General features: G+C 40.1%; 2 protein-coding genes across 3 annotated transcripts; both read left to right on the top strand.

The window, feature by feature from the left end:
- The first annotated feature begins 285 nt into the window (after positions 1 to 285).
- LOC111947538 (transient receptor potential cation channel subfamily M member 1-like) lies at positions 286 to 9,088 on the top strand. Of its 2 annotated transcripts, none has more exons than XM_023955794.1 (8): positions 286 to 1,381; positions 6,813 to 6,889; positions 6,996 to 7,191; positions 7,268 to 7,481; positions 7,887 to 8,011; positions 8,088 to 8,259; positions 8,522 to 8,696; positions 8,776 to 9,088. In XM_023955794.1, exons 1-8 carry the CDS (start codon positions 1,310 to 1,312, stop codon positions 9,071 to 9,073), a joined length of 1,329 nt encoding a protein of 442 aa, XP_023811562.1. In that variant the 5' UTR covers positions 286 to 1,309; the 3' UTR covers positions 9,074 to 9,088. The 2 variants fall into 2 exon arrangements, with proteins under 2 accessions (XP_023811562.1, XP_023811561.1); XM_023955793.1 differs by lacking the exon at positions 286 to 1,381 and adding an exon at positions 2,516 to 5,801.
- A 1,166-nt stretch (positions 9,089 to 10,254) lies between these two features.
- Positions 10,255 to 18,579, top strand: LOC101175235 (transient receptor potential cation channel subfamily M member 1). Its single transcript, XM_023955792.1, has 19 exons — positions 10,255 to 10,364; positions 11,655 to 11,755; positions 12,214 to 12,390; positions 12,474 to 12,608; positions 12,704 to 12,754; positions 12,842 to 12,982; positions 13,080 to 13,109; positions 13,205 to 13,497; positions 13,596 to 13,824; positions 13,908 to 14,039; positions 14,132 to 14,263; positions 14,350 to 14,478; positions 14,569 to 14,820; positions 14,908 to 15,082; positions 15,937 to 15,957; positions 16,043 to 16,187; positions 16,302 to 16,507; positions 16,602 to 16,734; positions 16,816 to 18,579. Exons 1-19 carry the CDS (start codon positions 10,307 to 10,309, stop codon positions 18,113 to 18,115), a joined length of 3,840 nt encoding a protein of 1,279 aa, XP_023811560.1. The 5' UTR covers positions 10,255 to 10,306; the 3' UTR covers positions 18,116 to 18,579.
- Positions 18,580 to 18,673: the final 94 nt, after the last annotated feature.

The following is an 18,673-nucleotide window of genomic DNA, read 5'->3' as shown; positions in this document are numbered from 1 at the left end:
CCGGCAGATGATAAAGCTGATTTGTGTCTGCTTACTTGGAGAAATTACGTATTATCCGCGCTGAGGTGCAGACACCTCCACACATGGTTGGAATGCTGAAGAGAAAAAAGGGGAACTTATCACTTTTTATGATGTCCTTTTACTGTTTGGAGCTACGGCTGGCAGAAAGAATCAAAATATGATTTACTGATAACACCAGGTATTTTGCTTTTTTTTCTCTTTGTAATATTTAAGTGATGACCAAAAGTGAACTGGTAATAATTGGATTGACTTAGTAGCTTGGTTTACACTATTTATTTTGTTTTAATGTCGCTAAAATGTACATGTTGATCAACTGTTTCACAATGAGTTTGTCTGATTCCCGCTGTATTGAGCCCCTAAAACTCTCCTATTTTTCTTTGCTGCAAATGCTTGACATTGTGCATCAATTATTATTGCCTTAAAAGGAAAACAAGTTCCCTTTTAACCCCTGGAGTCTCTTTATTATTCTGTATCCAGCAGAGGGAGTTGTAGGGATGTTTATTTTTTTAACCAAATTTATTGCGTGGTATGGGTTGTGTGAGGAAATTTCTATCATAAAATAATCATTTTTATTCCCTTTTTTGTACAGAAGTAAACTTACAGAAGGGGTTGCACTGTTGGGTTTGTAACCATTGTAGCTGAAAAACCTACAGCAAGACAGACACCATGGAAACACCCGCATTAGGTGCAAATAAGAAAATAAATGTGGTGCATATTTTGACTTTATATTTAGACCCATGAGTCTAAAAAATGTGCACACGTGCTCCAAAAGGACTGACCATGAGACTTGTTTTTCTCTGCATTAACCCTGTTTTGGCCTGAGTCTTTGTATCTGTGTGCACCCTGCAGAGTCACCACTGTCCTTCCTGTCAGAAACGATGAGCCTCATCTGGGCCGACGAGCCTTTGGCATTCTGCAGCTCCAAAAGCTCACACAGTTTTTTCTAGGGTTGTGGTGTGCCGAAGGAGATTTACCTTCAATAACCATTTATTAAATCTCTATCCATTAGACTGAGGCTGCGAGAGCTGGTTGCATTAAGCCTGATTATGGGATGCCCAGCAGTGGAAAAGGGTCTATGTGTCAAGTGTGTCATTGAGTGATTTATAAATCCAGGCTGGGATCTCTGTCTTGTCAGTCTGGAGTAAACCACAGCGAGAAGAGACAACTTGCACATCCATGGCAAACCATATGCCTAATTATTTTACTATGTGAACCCTGAGTTTGGTCTTTCTTATGAGGTTTTATTCAGTGCTGCCTCACTTTAACAATACCTGTCTTCACTTAACAAATGGACGCCAAGGGTCAGATCAGCACCTCGAAAAGGCCCTCCCTCAAACGCAGCACATCTGGCTCACAGAAGGTAAGATAAAGACATATTTACATGTTATGCTTAACATTTTTTCCTCCGTTGTGACTGTGATATTATGTGGTGTTGTTCTTGGACTCACAATCTGAAAAAACAGCTGCATTTTGTTGCTTTGGCAGCATGTGACTGACAGACTTTTTTTCCAGCTTTCAGTGTCACATGCCACCATTTCTTTGAGCTTTTATCAAGTGTATCTCTTCAGCAGACTCATAGGAACTGTTAAGCAGTGTTGGTCATATAATGTGCACTCCTAACCTTTTTTAAGTCACAGCTGAGTGGTGTTCGGAGCTGAGCTTCCACTTTCTCCTGTGTAGAACTTTAATCCTTCATAATGGCCCCACGGTGGACCACCACCACCACAGTCACGACAGATTAAAGACTCATATCTTTCTAAACTCTGCTTTCATGGGATGACACATGACACATTTACATAAACACTCCCTTGTAAGCAGTGACCCTGTGTTTCTGTTTTTTGATGTCTGCTTCTTCTAACTGAACAGAAGAGATTTTAAGACAGTTTCATCACATGAACAGAGCTTCTGCTGCTTTGGGGCTGCAGAGTTGTCCTCACTGAAAGTTGAACAAATCTTTTTATTGCTAATTTTGGAACAATATAGATATAGGTACTTCAATGTTTATGTTTACATTTTGTGAAACCTTTCTGCATTTTGAATGAATGATTCTTTTGAAGATTCTTTTGTTTTTGTTCTCTTGTTAATTTTGTTTCTTGGTCAGAAAGTGTATCTTGCTTTAGGGCAGTTTATTGTTCACCTGTTTTTATTTTTTATTTTTTTTTAACTTCTTTTTATTGAAATGTGAAATATTTATAACCAGAGTGTAGTTTATGACCAAAACAAACAGCAAAATGTTTTAAAAAGCTGAAAATTATATTAATGGTGTAACTAATTTATCCTTCTTTCCCCACATTTCAGTTTTTCTATCGTTTTGAAATAACACCGTTTGTGACAACTTTCCTTGCATTGGTTTGATCAACATTCTTTTAATAATCCAAGCTTACTGCATGAACTTTTACCTTTTACAACAATGCTTCCCTTTTTCAAAACCAAATATTGTTTTGAAAAACTGGATTTGCGGTGTTTCCCATTTTTGTCCAGTCTTTTGTTTTTTATGCCTTTTTTAAAGAGGTGAAGACTTATAATCTAAAATTTGCAAAGAGGGAAACAATCCTGGTCAAGCAAAGCTTTAGTTAAGGTTCTACCTCAGTAAGCAGATTCTTTTAAATGTGATTAAATTGTATTACCTCATTGCCATTAATGAAATTGGCAAAAAGTTCATTATCATCTCTCTTGCTCCGAAAAAGAATACATAAAACAACCGATCTGAGCATTAAATCTTGGTGGGTGTGAAAAGTTCGACCAGGTTTTTGTATTGAAATAAAGCAACCTTTTAATTAAAAATGCAAAAAAACATCAAAAACCAGTATAAATTTGATTAGGAGACCCAGTGAGGCTCATATGACTGCGTGTGATGTAAGTGTCAGAACAGGGTCAGCTGAGGGCCGAGGAAAAGCTTTGGGGCTCATATCCAGAAATCGAGGATAAGTTTAAGTCTGAGGCACAATCGGCTCCCTTGTTTATAGAAAGTTCACGAAAAATAAAACTTTAATGTTCTTAACGATGAGGTGCCATTTTTTCCCCCCCTGTTTTTTCTTTAACTTAAGTGCATTCGACTCTAATTTTGTAGTCCTGCAAAAGTTGAAGAAACTTTTAAATTTGTACATCAAAGTTGAACCAAACTGTCAGGTCATAAAGATTTTTGATGAACCAGAAACCTCGAAACGACTTTTGCAGCCAACTCACGAATGCTGTTGCAAAATGTCTTAAAGCAGCTTTAGAAAAAACATAATGGTTTTATGTTTAGCAAGACTTTATTAAAAGTCTTACAACCAAAAAACAAGTGAAGCATCACAAAGAGGCAAGGCAAAAATTAAAATCCATCATGGAGCACAATGTTGTCTGTGGTTTGACAACCAAACTCCCAGAACTAAAATGCTGGCTAACCTTCTACCACATATAAAGATAACTTTTTCCATGACAATTTATTTATTTTGTCCCAAACAAAAGAATCGTGTTGCATTTTTGCCACCACTGGCTGAAATCTTTGTTTTTCTGTCTGCTTCCTTCTCGGCCAGGCTTCCATCTGCGCACACAGAATAAAAAACAGCAGCTTTAAATCATGTCTTATGACTCCCTCCACTCTCGGGGATAATCAGTGACATGTTGGACTCGTGATAGCTAACTGGATTTTCAAATTCGGGGCGACAAAGAATGGGTTTACAAACAAGACTAGCTGAAAAAGGCTAACCTCACTAAAATAGGACCATCCAGAAACTTGAATCTAAAACGTTGCAAAGATTTCTTCTTCCTTTCAGGTGAAAGTATATGTGGATCAATGCTTTTTTAGGCAGCAAAAGGAGAAGATAGGAGTGTCCTGTCACAGGGGATCAGACTTGAACCCCAGTACCATTTGTACCCTCCAATTAGCTACTTTTTGCCTTGAACCCTGCACTTTCATATTCTTTTTAAATCTTTTGAATTCCATCATTTGTTCTATGCCCTTAAAAAAGTCTTCTAGGACAAATTGTACTGTTAAAACTACGTTGATGATAACTATCCCGTTTTAGGACCACAAAAGGTGAGCAATAGTTTTCTTTGAAACTTCTAACAGACGGTTTAAAAAAAGACCCAGAAAAATGCAGCAGTCCTTATGGTTTCTGCGTGTGACTTTCAGGCCTGAATAGTGTAATTGTAGCATCACTGGAACAAATTAGTTGTGATCTGGTTGTTGCAAGGATGAGGGTCAGGGGATCAAGACCATGTGATTCCAGTACAAAAAGAATGAATGTATCATGAGCCGCTAATGTGGCCTGTATTAGCTTTGATGGCCATTAAGATTCAATAGAAACAACACAAACTAAACCCTTCAAACCAGCAAAAACCTATGCTAAAGCATTGACACATTATCACAAAACAAAAGCCTTTTGATCAATAGAGTTAATAGAATTTCCTTTTTCCCCTGGTTACTTACATCAGCACTTATTAAATTATGCTTTCAACAAAATTTCCTGCATATTTCGATTTTTTTTCTCGGACAAACTGTGTACGCTGAATTAAGCTCTTTTTGTTCCAATAGCTTATCTTAAGTCGTGTTAATTTTCTTTTCTTTTATAATCTGATCCTGCAATGTGCAATACTTGAGAGTTTTTGTTGGTTAGGGCTCAAAGGCAGCTCCTAATGAGCCAGCAAGTTGATGGCTGGATTTTGGATTTAATTGTTGTGGTTAATAATTTCAAATAAGATGAAATAACTGCATCATACCCTTCTGGAAATCTGCTTTGTTTTGTTATAATGAACTAGGAATCAAATGCACTTTTTTACTATTCTATTTGTCATCAGAAGATCACAAAAAAGTGGAGAGTAGGAGATTTAAGGCTTCTGATGGGCTGCTTTCATCAACTTGTATTTTTCAGTTTTAATTTTGAGGTAAAATCTTTCTTATAATACTCATTTCAACCATATGAGTTGCTTTCAGTCCAGTAAATGGAGCAGAATTTTGGACTGCATTGCTTCCTGTTCCATTTTACTTCTTTAAAGTTTCCAGAAGGTTGTTCTCGACCACTTTTCCCAAACTCACAACACTGCAGGCAACAAATAAAAGGGCCGTTTGTTAGGAGCAAAAAATGTCCTTAACGCTTTTAACAGGAGAAAACAGTTGTGGGGAAAATAAAAAGCAACTCTGATGAGTTTTTTCCCCTACATCAAAACATTGTGTTTAGAAATAGAGATTAGCTGCAATTAGCATTGGCTGACCTTGCCCCCAACAGCACACCAGGCACATCCTAACAATGTGCCACACAAAAGAATGACTGCATCCAATTCTTTCAATTATGCAAATTAGGTTAAAATGAAAGTAGCTAGGGTGAAAACTTTCAAATGAAAAGTTTGAGGGGCTCGAGAAGCAGGACGGCAGTGCTTTTAGGCAGACTCTCTGCTCCGTCTTCTCATACAGGCTAAGATCTTCCACACTGTGAACTGAACACAAAGAAGGGAGTTTCAACAAATTGGGAGATTAGGGGCCAGTTATCAAAGTAGATTTATTGTGCCTTGTTCAAGCGAAGGATGAAAATACCCTATGGGCATGGAGAAGGGGGTCATGGGACTCCCAAAAGGATTACCTAGAACTGGAGTCATGAGACTCAGTGAACAAAGACCTTGCTCACATGCTCATCATATTAACCGGCCCTCATAAAGTGAAGAAGTTTCATGTCCTCTGGGATTCGGTAAGAGCACTTGACTGGGAGAGCAGCACCAGGAGAAGGCTCAGCCAGCGGAGCAGCAAACACCGACACTCAAGCTTTGACCTGCAGAGCCTGAAACATGAATGCAATCATTGCGTAAGTGTGTCCTGCGAAGGCAACTCTTCTTTAACTAAACTACAGAATTATGGGGTTTTAGAGGGAAGAAATTTGAGAAAATGAATAGGAACAGGCAGCACTTCATGGACTCTGAGTGCTTAATGATGCATTATGATGCTGGTACGGAACAGACAGAGAGAAGCTGAGAGCTAAATAACACAGGACAGTTCTATTTTTTAATAAAAGTTGCACAATGGAAAATATTGATTAAAACAATTGGCATGCAAATAATCAAAAATATTGGAATAAACTACATTTTACTCTTGATTTCATACTTTAGAGATGGTGTGGAATTCACCAACCACCCTACAACCTGTTTATTTTTTTGTATGTTTGTATTTTCGTGTTATAAAAGTGATTTACATGTTTTGATGAAAGGCACTGTTGCCAGCTTTGTCAAGAAGGGAACTGGTCTTCATCATTTTAAAACAAACTGCTTGTAATAATCTGTTGATTTGTTCAGCAGCAGCTGCCCAGTAGGCTGAGGCCATCCAGGCAGACAAACAGGGAGAGAACAGAGGCACTGTATTATGAACGCTTGTGATAGTCACAAGACACTGCCAGACTTAACACATGGTCTCCAATTAATGCTCATTTGACTCTGTGCTTGTACGCTTATCCTGGCTAGAAACGTTTTAAGCTGTGCTTATGATTTACCCTTTTTAACTTCAATTTTTGTTCTTTAGTGGAAGACGATTATGCTGCAGAAAGAGCTGGACTGATTCAGTGTGGAGACAATGTGCTTTTAGTGTGATACTCTACATTTGCTACTTGTCAAAAACACCCATAACCTAAAAAAAAGACAGAATAAGCTTGACTTCAATGGGAAAAGCTGTTTTGGTTTTACTTTCCTTCAGTGTTACACAGTCCTCCTCTTTCTGCTGGAGGATTTTGATAGTGAAAATTTGATTCAGATAACAGCGTCTGATCTCAGAAAGTATGACAGTCCATGACGAGAGTCACCACTTTCGCTTCATCTTGTCTTTGCAGGCACAGCGAGCTTGGATTGAGAGGACTTTCCTTAAAAGGGAATGTATTCATATATTTCCTGGCAAGGATCCAACCAGGTAAAATTTACATTTTGGCTAGATTAAAATCACATTACAGCCTTTGTGACACAATTCTCTGAGAGAAAACGATAATTTTTCACTAAGACCTGGGATTTCCCCCTAGATGTGCCTGCGGTCAGCTGGTCACCCATCACCCAGCCATCCCTCCTGGAGCCAGCTCTCTCGAGGAAGCAGCCCCCCTGGTGCAGATCGACACCCCAAATGACAAATGGAGTTTGATCAAGCACACCAGGACATATCCAACAGATTCCTTTGGAATCATTGAATTCCAAGGAGGAGGATTCATGAACAAGGCCATGGTGAGTCCGACCCACCTCGATTTATGCCCCTGCAGTCTTTGGGCCCATCTCAGTGAACTTTTTTTCCCCTTTGCAGTACATTCGGGTCTCATACGACACCAAGCCCGACAACCTTCTGCATCTGATGGTGAAGGACTGGCAGCTGGAGCTCCCCACGTTGCTCATCTCTGTGCATGGAGGTCTACAGAACTTTGACCTCCAGCCAAAACTCAAGCAAGTGTTTGGCAAAGGCCTGATCAAAGCGGCGGTCACCACAGGAGCCTGGATCTTCACAGGCGGAGTCAACACGGGTAGGACAGATAAGGATAAAGCTTTTAACGATCACAGAAATGACGGTTCGTGATATTAGAAAATTACTTTTGTGTTCAATTTCCATTACATGAATCTATTTTGTAATTTCCAGGAGAAAATTGGACAAAGCCATTGTCACGGGTTTAGGCTCTATAAATAGGGATTTTGCTGGAAAGATCAGTACTAATGGCAGTTTGTGCGGATTTGCATGCATTTGTCACAATATGGTGTGCATGGTTGCACCTTTTATCCAATCACATGTGACAGAGACAGCAAGCCTTTTTGATCCAGAGTAAAACAGATTTAGATAACAAATATGAGGAGGACACACACTTTGGGAGAAAAACAACGCTAGATAGTTATTTCACGTGTTTTTTTGTTTTGTTTTTTAATAATCATACCAGGAGTGATTCGCCATGTTGGGGATGCTTTGAAGGACCATTCCTCAAAGTCACGAGGAAAAGTATGTGCAATAGGAATCGCTCCATGGGGCATTTTGGAGAACAAAGAGGACCTCATTGGGAAAGATGTGAGAAGCAGTCTTTATTTGAATGTTTTCAGCTTCTTCTTGAATTAAAAATAAATAAATGTGTATCTTATTTAAGGTAACAAGACCTTGTCAGTCGATGGCAAACCCACTGAGTAAGCTGGCAGTGCTCAACAACAGCCACTCCCACTTCATCCTCACTGACAATGGAACTTGTGGGAAGTATGGCTCAGAGGTGAAACTCCGCCGGCTGTTGGAGAAGCATATCTCTCTGCAAAAGATCAACACTCGTAAGTTCCACAAGGGCCGGCAGATTCCCTGACTCACGTTTGGCACAGTAAGCCCAGCTATTCTTGGACACATGGATGGAGATCCCTTCTGTGACCTGTGGGCTTCCCTTTGTCATCCTATGCCTGGAGCTTGGATAAGGCAGGGACAGCAAAGGGATGCTCAGCTGTCACCACTGACAACACCCAACCGCCCTCTGGTTCTTCTAACATGGTTACAAACTGCTCGGGTCAAAGACTGACTTTGCCATCTGCTGTGTTCCAGGTTTGGGTCAAGGGGTTCCATTAGTTTGTCTAATAGTGGAAGGAGGTCCCAACGTTATCTCCATCGCTTTGGAGAGCTTGAGGGACGAGCCTCCCATCCCAGTGGTGATATGCGACGGCAGCGGCCGAGCTTCTGATATCATATCTTTTGCACATAAATTCTCAGAAGATGGAGGGTGAGACCCAAAAGGAGAGTTTCTGTAATGTTTTAGACTAAACAAGACTGGGGTCTCACTTCTAAATTCTCTCCTCCAGCCTGGTAAATGATGACGTCAGAGACCAACTTTTGGTCACCATCCAGAAGACATTCAACTACAGCAAAAGCCAATCGCAGCAAATCCTCCTCATGGTGATGGAGTGCATGAAGAAAAGGGAGCTGGTGAGTTGTAACGAAGACGTTCAATCATCACTCCCCTCATATGTGAGGTCAGCTTCCATGTGTGGTCAGCAAGCTTGTCAATCAATAAAATCTTTTGCGATTCTAAAGCATCTTGTCTCCATTGTCATTCATTCATTCATTCAATGCATCTTTCTGTGTCTTCATGAAACCTGAATAAACATGTTTTTTCTTTTAATTTTGTGGTAATTTGCTCATCTAAATAAATACACGAGTACACGATGTAACGTGACTGAAGTGTTAAGCCCTTACTTTCATATAAACAACACAGTTCCGCACATAGGCTTTGCTGGGAATCAGCATATGAATAATCCCAGAGGTGGAAGGAGATCGTTTGCAAAAGATTAATATAAGAAGCAGCATTTGCTGACCTCCAACAAGAAATGTGATAAGCACTTTACAAAAACCGATAAAATCTGGATGCACCGCACTGCCTCTTCATTGCACTTGTATTCACAGAAAGCATACCACATGCAGAGAGAGGCTCCATCTCCCTAATCCTCAGGCCATCCCTGTCTCTACTCTTGTGGCTTTCAATCTGCAGGGTTATCACTTCAGCTACACCTCTGCACCCTCTATCCCCTGTTTAGACCGCATAATGCACCAGCAGGCCCAGATAAGCAACTTAAACTGCTTTTTTTTTTTAAAAGGATTCCACCACTTTGAGCTTTTTTTTGTCTCATTCCATTTGGCTTTTACCGACGGAAAATCCAGGCAATATGGCAGGACCCACTCCATGTCTGAGCTCTTTGCAAACAGCTAAGAGGCCAGGCTGTTGCCTGCATGCTTTACACAGAAGTGCCATGGCTAACCTGCAGGTGAATCAGCATTGCTGTCTAATAATCCTTTTCAGCCTAAGTGCATTCCATTTCTGCGGTCAAATGGCTTAAACAAATAACACCCATATAAACGTTGAACAAAAATTTGAGTTTCTTTTTGTGAGGATCTCTGTTTATACAAATCACCGGATGTCACTGTCTGTGGACTCAAATTGATGCAACATTCTAGACAGTGCAGAGGTCCTTTCTGGAATCTCTGACTCTATGCTACTTATTCAAACCCAGTTAATTTAATCCCATGATGGCTGTGCATGTGACAGACCGGTCAGCATAATTTCATTTGATTTAGTTAAGTTTATAACAAGGCAATGCTGTCACTGAGGACAATACAAAAAGGACCATTTGTGCTCATGGCGTCACGCATGGATGAAGTCAGAGGTGCTGCTAAAACCAGCCGATGTCGAGGGCATGCTACCACAAAGCCTTTTTTTTTTATTTCATTTTTATCCATCCACCCATGCTTTCAATCGTTCATAAACTCTGTTGAAAAATGCAACACTAACTTGTGTTGTCAATTCTTTCTACTTGCATCTAGATCACAGTGTTTCGAATGGGCTCTGAAGGGCAACAGGACATTGAAATGGCCATACTTACTGCTCTGTTAAAAGGTATTTTTAATCATCCATCTTTAAAACCTGCTGAATTCCTTTTGGGGTCATGGGGCTGCTGGTGCCAACCCAGCTACTTTTGGGAGAAGCCATACACCCTGAACAGGTTATGCGTCTGTTTCAGAGTGACACACTCACACTTAAGGGACAATTTAGAGATAACAATAAACCCATGAAGAATGCACAAGTCGACACATAAAGGTCCCAGCTTGGATTTGAACCAGGACATGTTTGCTGTGAGACATGAGTGCTAACCACTACACAGCCTCACAACCTATGCCCTATCACTCCAGGTTTTTTAAAAAAAAATAATTCTGTTGATCAGTTTTGAAAATGTAGAACTTGTTTTAGCCTAAAGTACATACTCACACAAGTGTATTTTGAATCAATCAGTAGTCAATTCAGATGAACATTTCTATAGTACTTGACAGGAATCAGGAATTGTGTGTAAAGAATATCTCATACTTTTTTTTGTTGGTTCTCTATTTTTTACACTGATTTTGGCCAAACGTCATGGTTGTTGACCAAAGACAACATCACTTTTGCTTTTCTTAAGAAAATTTAGAAGCAGATTCTGTGTTTGCTCTAAATTACCCACAGGTATCCAGAGATAATGACCTCTACAGGAGTAGTAGAGATCAGAGCAGAGGTCATTGTAGCAAAGCGAGGATTTTATTCACTTCAGTTTATTACCAGTTATACCTTCTCTTACACACACTGTAACCAGTGAAAAAAGAATGCTGTGGAACGCTAAAGACTCAAAATACAAAAAAATTAAAAAAGACACTTCAAAATAAAATGCTGTTATAACAAAGTGGTTAAATGTGTTTCTTTGGGGTTAAAATTAAAATCTGTCTGGAAAAGAAGTTACCTGTTGCTTGTAGGACTGACAACTTTGATAAAATATTAACACAAATATATGTGTATATCAAGTAAATTTAAACTTAAGATGATATCTAGAATCAATATTGGTAGGGGTTATCATTTTATATAAAAACTAGGCATAAAAAAGGCTCCTGGATCAAACATAGCTGAGACCATAGATCTTTTCAGAATCCTCACCGGAATAGTCTTTTTTTTATTTTATTTTTTTCAGATTTCAACTTCAACCTTAGCAGAAGCTGAAATCCATATTAGCCATGGGTCCATGACATATATATTTTTTTACATTTATCCTTAATTACTTTTCTCATAAAATTCTTTCAAAACAGCAACATGACATTAATGCAAATTTAAAAAGAAGTTCTCAGTTAATTCTGCCCACTGCATAAACCTGTTTTGTTTTCTCAGGAACAAATGCTTCAGCTGCAGACCAACTAAGCTTGGCTCTGGCCTGGAACAGAGTGGACATTGCTCGCAATCACATCTTTGTTTATGGACACAATTTACCTGTAAGTTATTCGGTTGTGATCACTTCATGCAGCAAATTAGGCTCCTTGCTCTGCAGTTCAAAATAAGTGTTGTTTAATACAGAAAAAAATTAATGTTCAGGAAAAACAGATTTCCTTGTTACTAAATTATGCTTATTTCTGACCATGTGATCATGTTTGGATAGGGCTACTGGACAAACACTGGTTGAATTATCTAGTGTGAAAAAGTTCTTACAAAAGGGTCAAATAAATTTTATTTTACTGTTTAAAAAATGTCAAGTAATTGTTTTTGCAAAATGCTTCAAAGTATCAAAAGAATCTCATTTAAAAGTTGGTTTCTCCACAAAGAAAAATGTTCAGAAATCAACAAGACCATTTTTTTCAAAGTTAGGATTTGAATTTACAAAGAAAAACACAAATGTCAGTTTTCACTAAAGAAGAGAGCGCTGTTTTTGTCCTGTTTGATTCTGCTCGATCAGCCTGCCGGAGCCATGGCGAACACCACCACCTCTGGAGCTGCAGCTCAGGAGAAACCAAAGAGTCCTGCCAGCGCCCCCCGCAGCAAGGCCCGCCCTAAGAAGGGGAAAGGGAAAGGAAAGGCAAAACCTGAACCTCCAGAGGAGACAGATCCAAGGAAGCTAGAGCTGATACGCTGGGTGAGAGTGTGCTTTCAAATGTGGTTCAACTCCAGCAAGTGAATCATGTGATATAATGTCAGTTTATACGTTCCTGCTTACAGGTGAATTCACTGGAGCAGGCTATGATGGATGCTCTAGTGCTGGACCGAGTGGACTTTGTCAAATTGCTGCTGGAAAATGGAGTCAACATTCATCACTTCCTCACGATTCCTCGGCTGGAGGAGCTGTATAACACTGTAAATGAGAAAACTTTATTTTAAATTAAGAAAAAAATTAAAGCAAAACATCAGAGAGATTACATGAAACCATCCTGTTTCATCATTTCCCCCAGAAACTCGGTCCTGCAAACACACTGCATGTTGTGGTTCGGGATGTCAAAAAGGTAAATCCATCATTTCCACATTTCAGAACACTTTAGTTTTAAATCACATTCACCCTCCCTTATATTTGATGATTGATGATTTTGCAGGGTAACCTTCCTCCAGATTACCAGATCACTTTGATAGACATTGGTCTTGTGTTGGAATACCTCATGGGCGGAGCTTATCGAAGCAATTACACAAGGAAGGCCTTCCGAAACCTGTACAACACTCTATATGGACTGAAAAGGGTCTGTACAGATGACAGAAAAATAACAAATACAAATCTTTTGGTTGTCACATGTAGTATTTTTTGTCATAAATTCTTGTTCTCCTCCTTTCTTGCAGCCCAAAGCTTTAAAACTCCTAGGAATGGAGGTGGGGGTTTGTTTTCACTGCAAAATACTTTGAAAAAACTGTATCTACACAATGTGAAAAAGAAAATGACTCATTTTGATTTTATTTTTTGCCAGGACGATGAGCCAAGGACAAAAGGGAAGAAAAAGGCAAAAAAGAAGAAGGAGGAAGAGGTAGAAATCGATGTCGACGATCCAGAGGTGTGTCGGTTCAAGTACCCCTTCCATGAGCTCATGTTGTGGGCGGTGCTGTTGAAGCGCCAAAAGATGGCGCTGTTCCTCTGGCAGCGTGGGGAAGAGGCCATGGCAAAGGCCCTGGTGGCTTGTAAACTGTATAAAGGCATGGCTCACGAGTGCTCTGAGAGTGAGCTGGTGGACGACATTTCCCAAGACCTGGAAAACAACTCAAAGTCAGTGCTGGAGAAAAATAAAATAGAGGTCATATACAAATTATTTTTACTGTCTCATATTTCCTTTCATTTCATATTTTGTGATGCACCTTTTGCAGAGAATTTGGCCAGCTGGCATACGAGCTGTTGGACCAGTCCTACAAGCACGATGAGCAGGTGGCGATGAAACTCCTAACATATGAGCTCGTGAACTGGAGCAACTCCACCTGTCTGAAGCTGGCAGTGGCTGCAAAGCAACGAGACTTCATCGCTCACACCTGCAGCCAGATGTTGCTCACTGACATGTGGATGGGCTGTTTGAGGATTGGAAAAAGCCCCGGCCTAAAGGTCAAAATGAAAGATTGTGAAAAGAATATACTCCAAGAACGTATTAATGTTTATTATCAAATCTGTGAAATGACATCACACAGGTCATTTTGGGAATCATCTTTCCTCCCATGATTCTTCTGTTGGATTTCCGGATCGGAGATGATGCTTCCTATCAAACACCTGGAGGCAAATCTGAAGGAAAAGACAAAGATGAAGACACGAAATCCAGCAAGGTGATGGTTCACCCCTTTGTCATTTCATTTCTTTTCAAACGATGTGATCTTAGTTGCATCTGACAAGCTGTCAACCTTTCCGATTTTTGCAGGATCCAAACACAGATGCTACTTCACGAAAGGGTGATGAGGAAGAGGGGAGCACTAAAATTCGAAAAGTCCCCATTGGAAAAAGAATCTTTGAGTTTTACGATGCACCCTTCACCAAATTCTGGTTCAACACTGTAGGTTTACTCTTTGTATGAAAGAAAAATCTGCTTTTTTACAATAGGACATGGATTCATATTTACCGTTCTTGTTCTTCATACAGATTTCCTATTTGGGATATCTGATGTTGTATAACTACATCATCCTGGTGAAAATGGAGCGATGGCCATCAATACAAGAGTGGACTGTCATATCGTACATACTTACTCTTGGAACGGAAAAAGTCAGACAGGTGAAAGCCTCCAAACATGGCCTCACCTCACACAGAGTCATATGCTTGGCACAATGCTCGAGAGTTTTAAGTGTCCCTTCTGGTGTCCAGATTCTGATGTCAGAGCCAGGAAAGCTCAAACAGAAGATAAGTGTGTGGCTGGAGGACTACTGGAACATCACAGACCTGGTTGCCATTTGTACTTTCCTTTTTGGGATGATGCTTCGCCTGCAGAATGAACCATACTTGGGATATGGCAGAGTCATCTACTGTATTGATATTATCTTCTGGTATATTCGAGTTCTGGACATCTTTGGAGTCAACAAGTATCTGGGACCATACGTGATGATGATAGGGAAGATGGTAGGACTGGTTGAATCTTCAGAGCGTTCTCCTAAACACTCTAAAAGTATTTACTGTCAGACCAACGTAATCTCGTGTTTCTCTCAGATGATTGACATGATGTACTTCGTGGTCATCATGCTGGTGGTGCTTATGAGTTTTGGAGTGGCTCGGCAAGCCATCCTCCACCCAGATGAGGAGCCAACCTGGCGCCTGGCTAGAAACATCTTCTACATGCCCTACTGGATGATCTATGGAGAGGTTTTTGCAGACTCGATAGACCGTAAGACTAGAATTCATAGTAAGATTTTGTTTCCTGATTCTGGGCAGATGATCAGTGCGTCTTCAATGCAAAATCCTCAATTCCATCCTTCATTATTACATGATCAAAATAAAACCCTCAATATTCTGTCTTTCTCTGCTGGTACAATCTGAAACATTTCTAATGTTTGTGATTTTGCACTGAGCAGGAGCAGAGCAGACATTGCATGTCTCTTGAGTCATGATCATCTGCCTTCAGTTTTTCTATTGCTATATGCTACTTCTGTCAAGGTGAAGGGGAAAAATATAATTGAGATAATTGGGCAGAGAAAGAATATTCAGATTGTATCTAAACTGACAAATCCCTTACAGTAAATTGCTTCAAGGTTTAAATAAGTACCCAGTCCCAAACCATTACCTCTAAATATGTAATAGTTTTAGATCAAATCAAACTTTATTTATAAAAAGAGCCGCAATATAATGTGAACCTCAAAGAGCTTTATAATGAAAAACAAAAACTCACACAGAAATTAAAATAATATTAGGTAAAAACCAAACAGTTTTTTTTATTATCGTTTTATTCTCTTTTAATATTTATTGGCTTTAGCAGCAATAAATTTCTGATGCAGAATTATTTTTTTCTAATTTTTCAAATGAGAAAGCTTTGATTTTATTTTATTAACCAATTTTGTCTTACAAAGGTCAAATTTGAGTTCCTCCCCCAAAAAATCACAACAATTATTTTTTATGGGTCTCATCTTCACCTTGACAGAAATGTAATTGAAAATACAACCATAACTGTAGAAAATATAACTTAATTGATGCTGATACTCATTGTTTTTTGTGAAACCTGTGCTTTTCTGGACTTTTTACCAGTCTATGCAATGGAGATCAACCGTAAGTCGAAAATTGCTTTTTATCTTTTTTCTTTGAATTTTGGGTGAGAAATCTATGCCTACTGTGTAGCCTCCTGTCCTTGCAGCTCCATGTGGAGACCAGTTATACGACGAAGATGGGAAGAAACTTCCTCCGTGCATTCCTGGCGCCTGGCTCACACCTGCTATCATGGCCTGCTACCTTCTTGTGGCCAACATTCTTCTGGTTAACCTCCTCATTGCAGTTTTTAAGTAAATAAATATCCAAACCTCCACCTTTTTTTCTGTTTTGTTTTGTTTTAATTTTTGGAAAGCATTTACAATTTCCGTTTGTCATTATAAGTTTGTGTGATTCTCTTTCTATAGCAACACGTTCTTTGAGGTCAAGTCCATTTCCAACCAAGTGTGGAAGTTTCAACGATATCAGTTGATCATGACTTTCCATGACCGTCCAATTCTGCCTCCACCTCTCATCATCTTAAGCCACCTGTACATCCTCTTCAGCAGGCTGTTCCGACGCTGCGTGAAGAAAAAACAGGAGGGAGAGCTGGATGAAAAGGACAGAGGCTTAAGTCAGTGTCCTCTTCTAAATCACAAATTTATTAACCTTGTGATTTGAGTTTAAATGTGACCAGTCAGACTAAGATCTGGTCATGGTTCTTTCAGAGCTCAGGCTGAATCCAGAAGAGCTTAAGAGTCTGTATGAGTTTGAAGAACAGTGTGTGGAAGAGTATTTCCGGGAAAGAGACGATGAGAAGCAGTCTTCGAGTGATGAACGCATCAAGGTTACATCAGAGAGGTAAATCCTTGCCTCAATGATGTATTTCATTTTAAGTTTTAAAAGTTTTAAAAGATTTTGACTTTTTTTTTTTTAAATCAGAGTTGAGAACATGTCAATGCGTCTGGAGGAGGTAAATGAAAGGGAGAACACCATGAAGGCCTCCCTGCAGACAGTGGACCTGCGTCTGGCCCAGCTGGAGGACATCCACGGGCGCATGGCCACTGCCCTAGAAAAGCTGGCAGGGTTGGACAAGCTGGAGCTGACCAGAACTTTTTCTCGAAACTCGTCTGTGTGTGATCCCTCCTCTCTCCTCCGCCAAGGAAGCATCAACAGCGCTGATGGTTACAGTCTTTACCGCTTTCACATGGACATGGAGGAATTTGCGTCCAAGCAGAAAGACACAGACGAGAAGAGTGGCCTAGAGAGACAGCGGAGTCTACGCCAAACCTCCAGTACCTGTGCTCTCAATACCAACGAGAGTGGTCAGACGTTGGGGGTTGGTGGGCTGGACAGATCAAGAGCTGGTTCATGTGTGGACATCCTCATTTCGCCATGTGAACAAAAACCCACCTCTGGGGCATCAAGTCAAGAAACCTTAACCAACATAAAGCAAGGCAGCACAATGATGTTAGACAGAATAACAGACAAAAACAGACTAAAACCTTTATCCCCTGCAAAAAGGGCAAAATCACTGAAGCTTTACCCAGCTGATGATCAATCCCCATCTCCTCTGACAAAAAGACGGGCTATGAGCACCATCACGGTCAATCCTCCTGACGAACCAGGGGAAGCTGCAGAGGTAACAGAGATGACCACACTTCCAGAAGAAACTTCCTCCTCTCCAAGACGGGCAAAATCTTTACGATATCTTCCAACAGAAGGCCAAAGTCAGATATCTCCAACCATGAAAAAGAGGACAATGAGCAGCATCATCTACAACCCTGATGAGGATACGGGTCAAGGGACCAGAGCATCTACAGTCAGAACTCTGACTCAACAGTTTCAAGCACCAGCGGAGCCAAAGAATCTCCATCAGGTGGACAAAACTCTACAAGAACCAGAGGAAGATCCGAAAAGAACAAAGGCCAAAAGGAACCTCTCAGACGGCACAGACTATCTGACCGTAGCTGACGAAACGTATTTACGGTCTCACAGGTCGCAGAGTTGCAACGCTAGCGACAGGAAGGCAAAACCCTTGGTGGTCCCCAAGGGGCCAAGACCTTCTAGCAGTGAGCACGACATTGCCAGCAAGGGGTTGCCTGCTGGAGGAGGGGGTGATGGTGCAAAAACGAAAGCAGGAAGACAGAAGAAGAAATATGTGAAGAGAAGTGAGAGAAACCAACAAAAGCAGGAAGTGAAACTTCAAGCCAGTCGTCAAGATAAAGTTGGATTTTCCTGAAGCACAATGTTCTTTTAGCAGGTCAACGACATTTTCAATCTACAATAGTTCAAGTCAACACGCTCATAGTGATCCACCTTCTTTTACTTGTGCTACTTTTCATCATCAGTGTAACATACAGGGACTTGCACAAAACAATCACAACACAGCTTTTTTTCCAGCAGCTGCTTTCCCATTGCGGATGTCTGAACAGTTTTGAACAAAATCAAAACAAAAACATGTATAAACATTGTTAACAGCAAAAAAACTTCATCATTCTGTATATGATAAGAGATGTTCTAATACTGGAATCTGTCACTCTTCAGGAACTGTGCTTCATCGTAACCCCTGTCCGAACTCCCCCCACCTTTAATCTCACATGCAAATATGTTACAGTACGCACTTTGTTCATTTTCATTTTTAAAACAGGGGCATGTGTAAATACAGATTTTACTGCAAAAGGATGAATAAAGCATGAGAAAACAGGCTGCGTTTATTCATATGTTCTCCATCGCAATATTTAAATTCTTTGAGGCAGAAAAGATGAGTGCAACTAAAGGCCATAAGCTTCATAGTATA

Source organism: Oryzias latipes, chromosome 6 (assembly GCF_002234675.1).
Source record: "Oryzias latipes chromosome 6, ASM223467v1".
In the NCBI taxonomy this organism is placed as follows: Eukaryota; Metazoa; Chordata; class Actinopteri; order Beloniformes; family Adrianichthyidae; genus Oryzias; species Oryzias latipes.
This window is presented reverse-complemented; position numbering and strand designations above follow the sequence as displayed.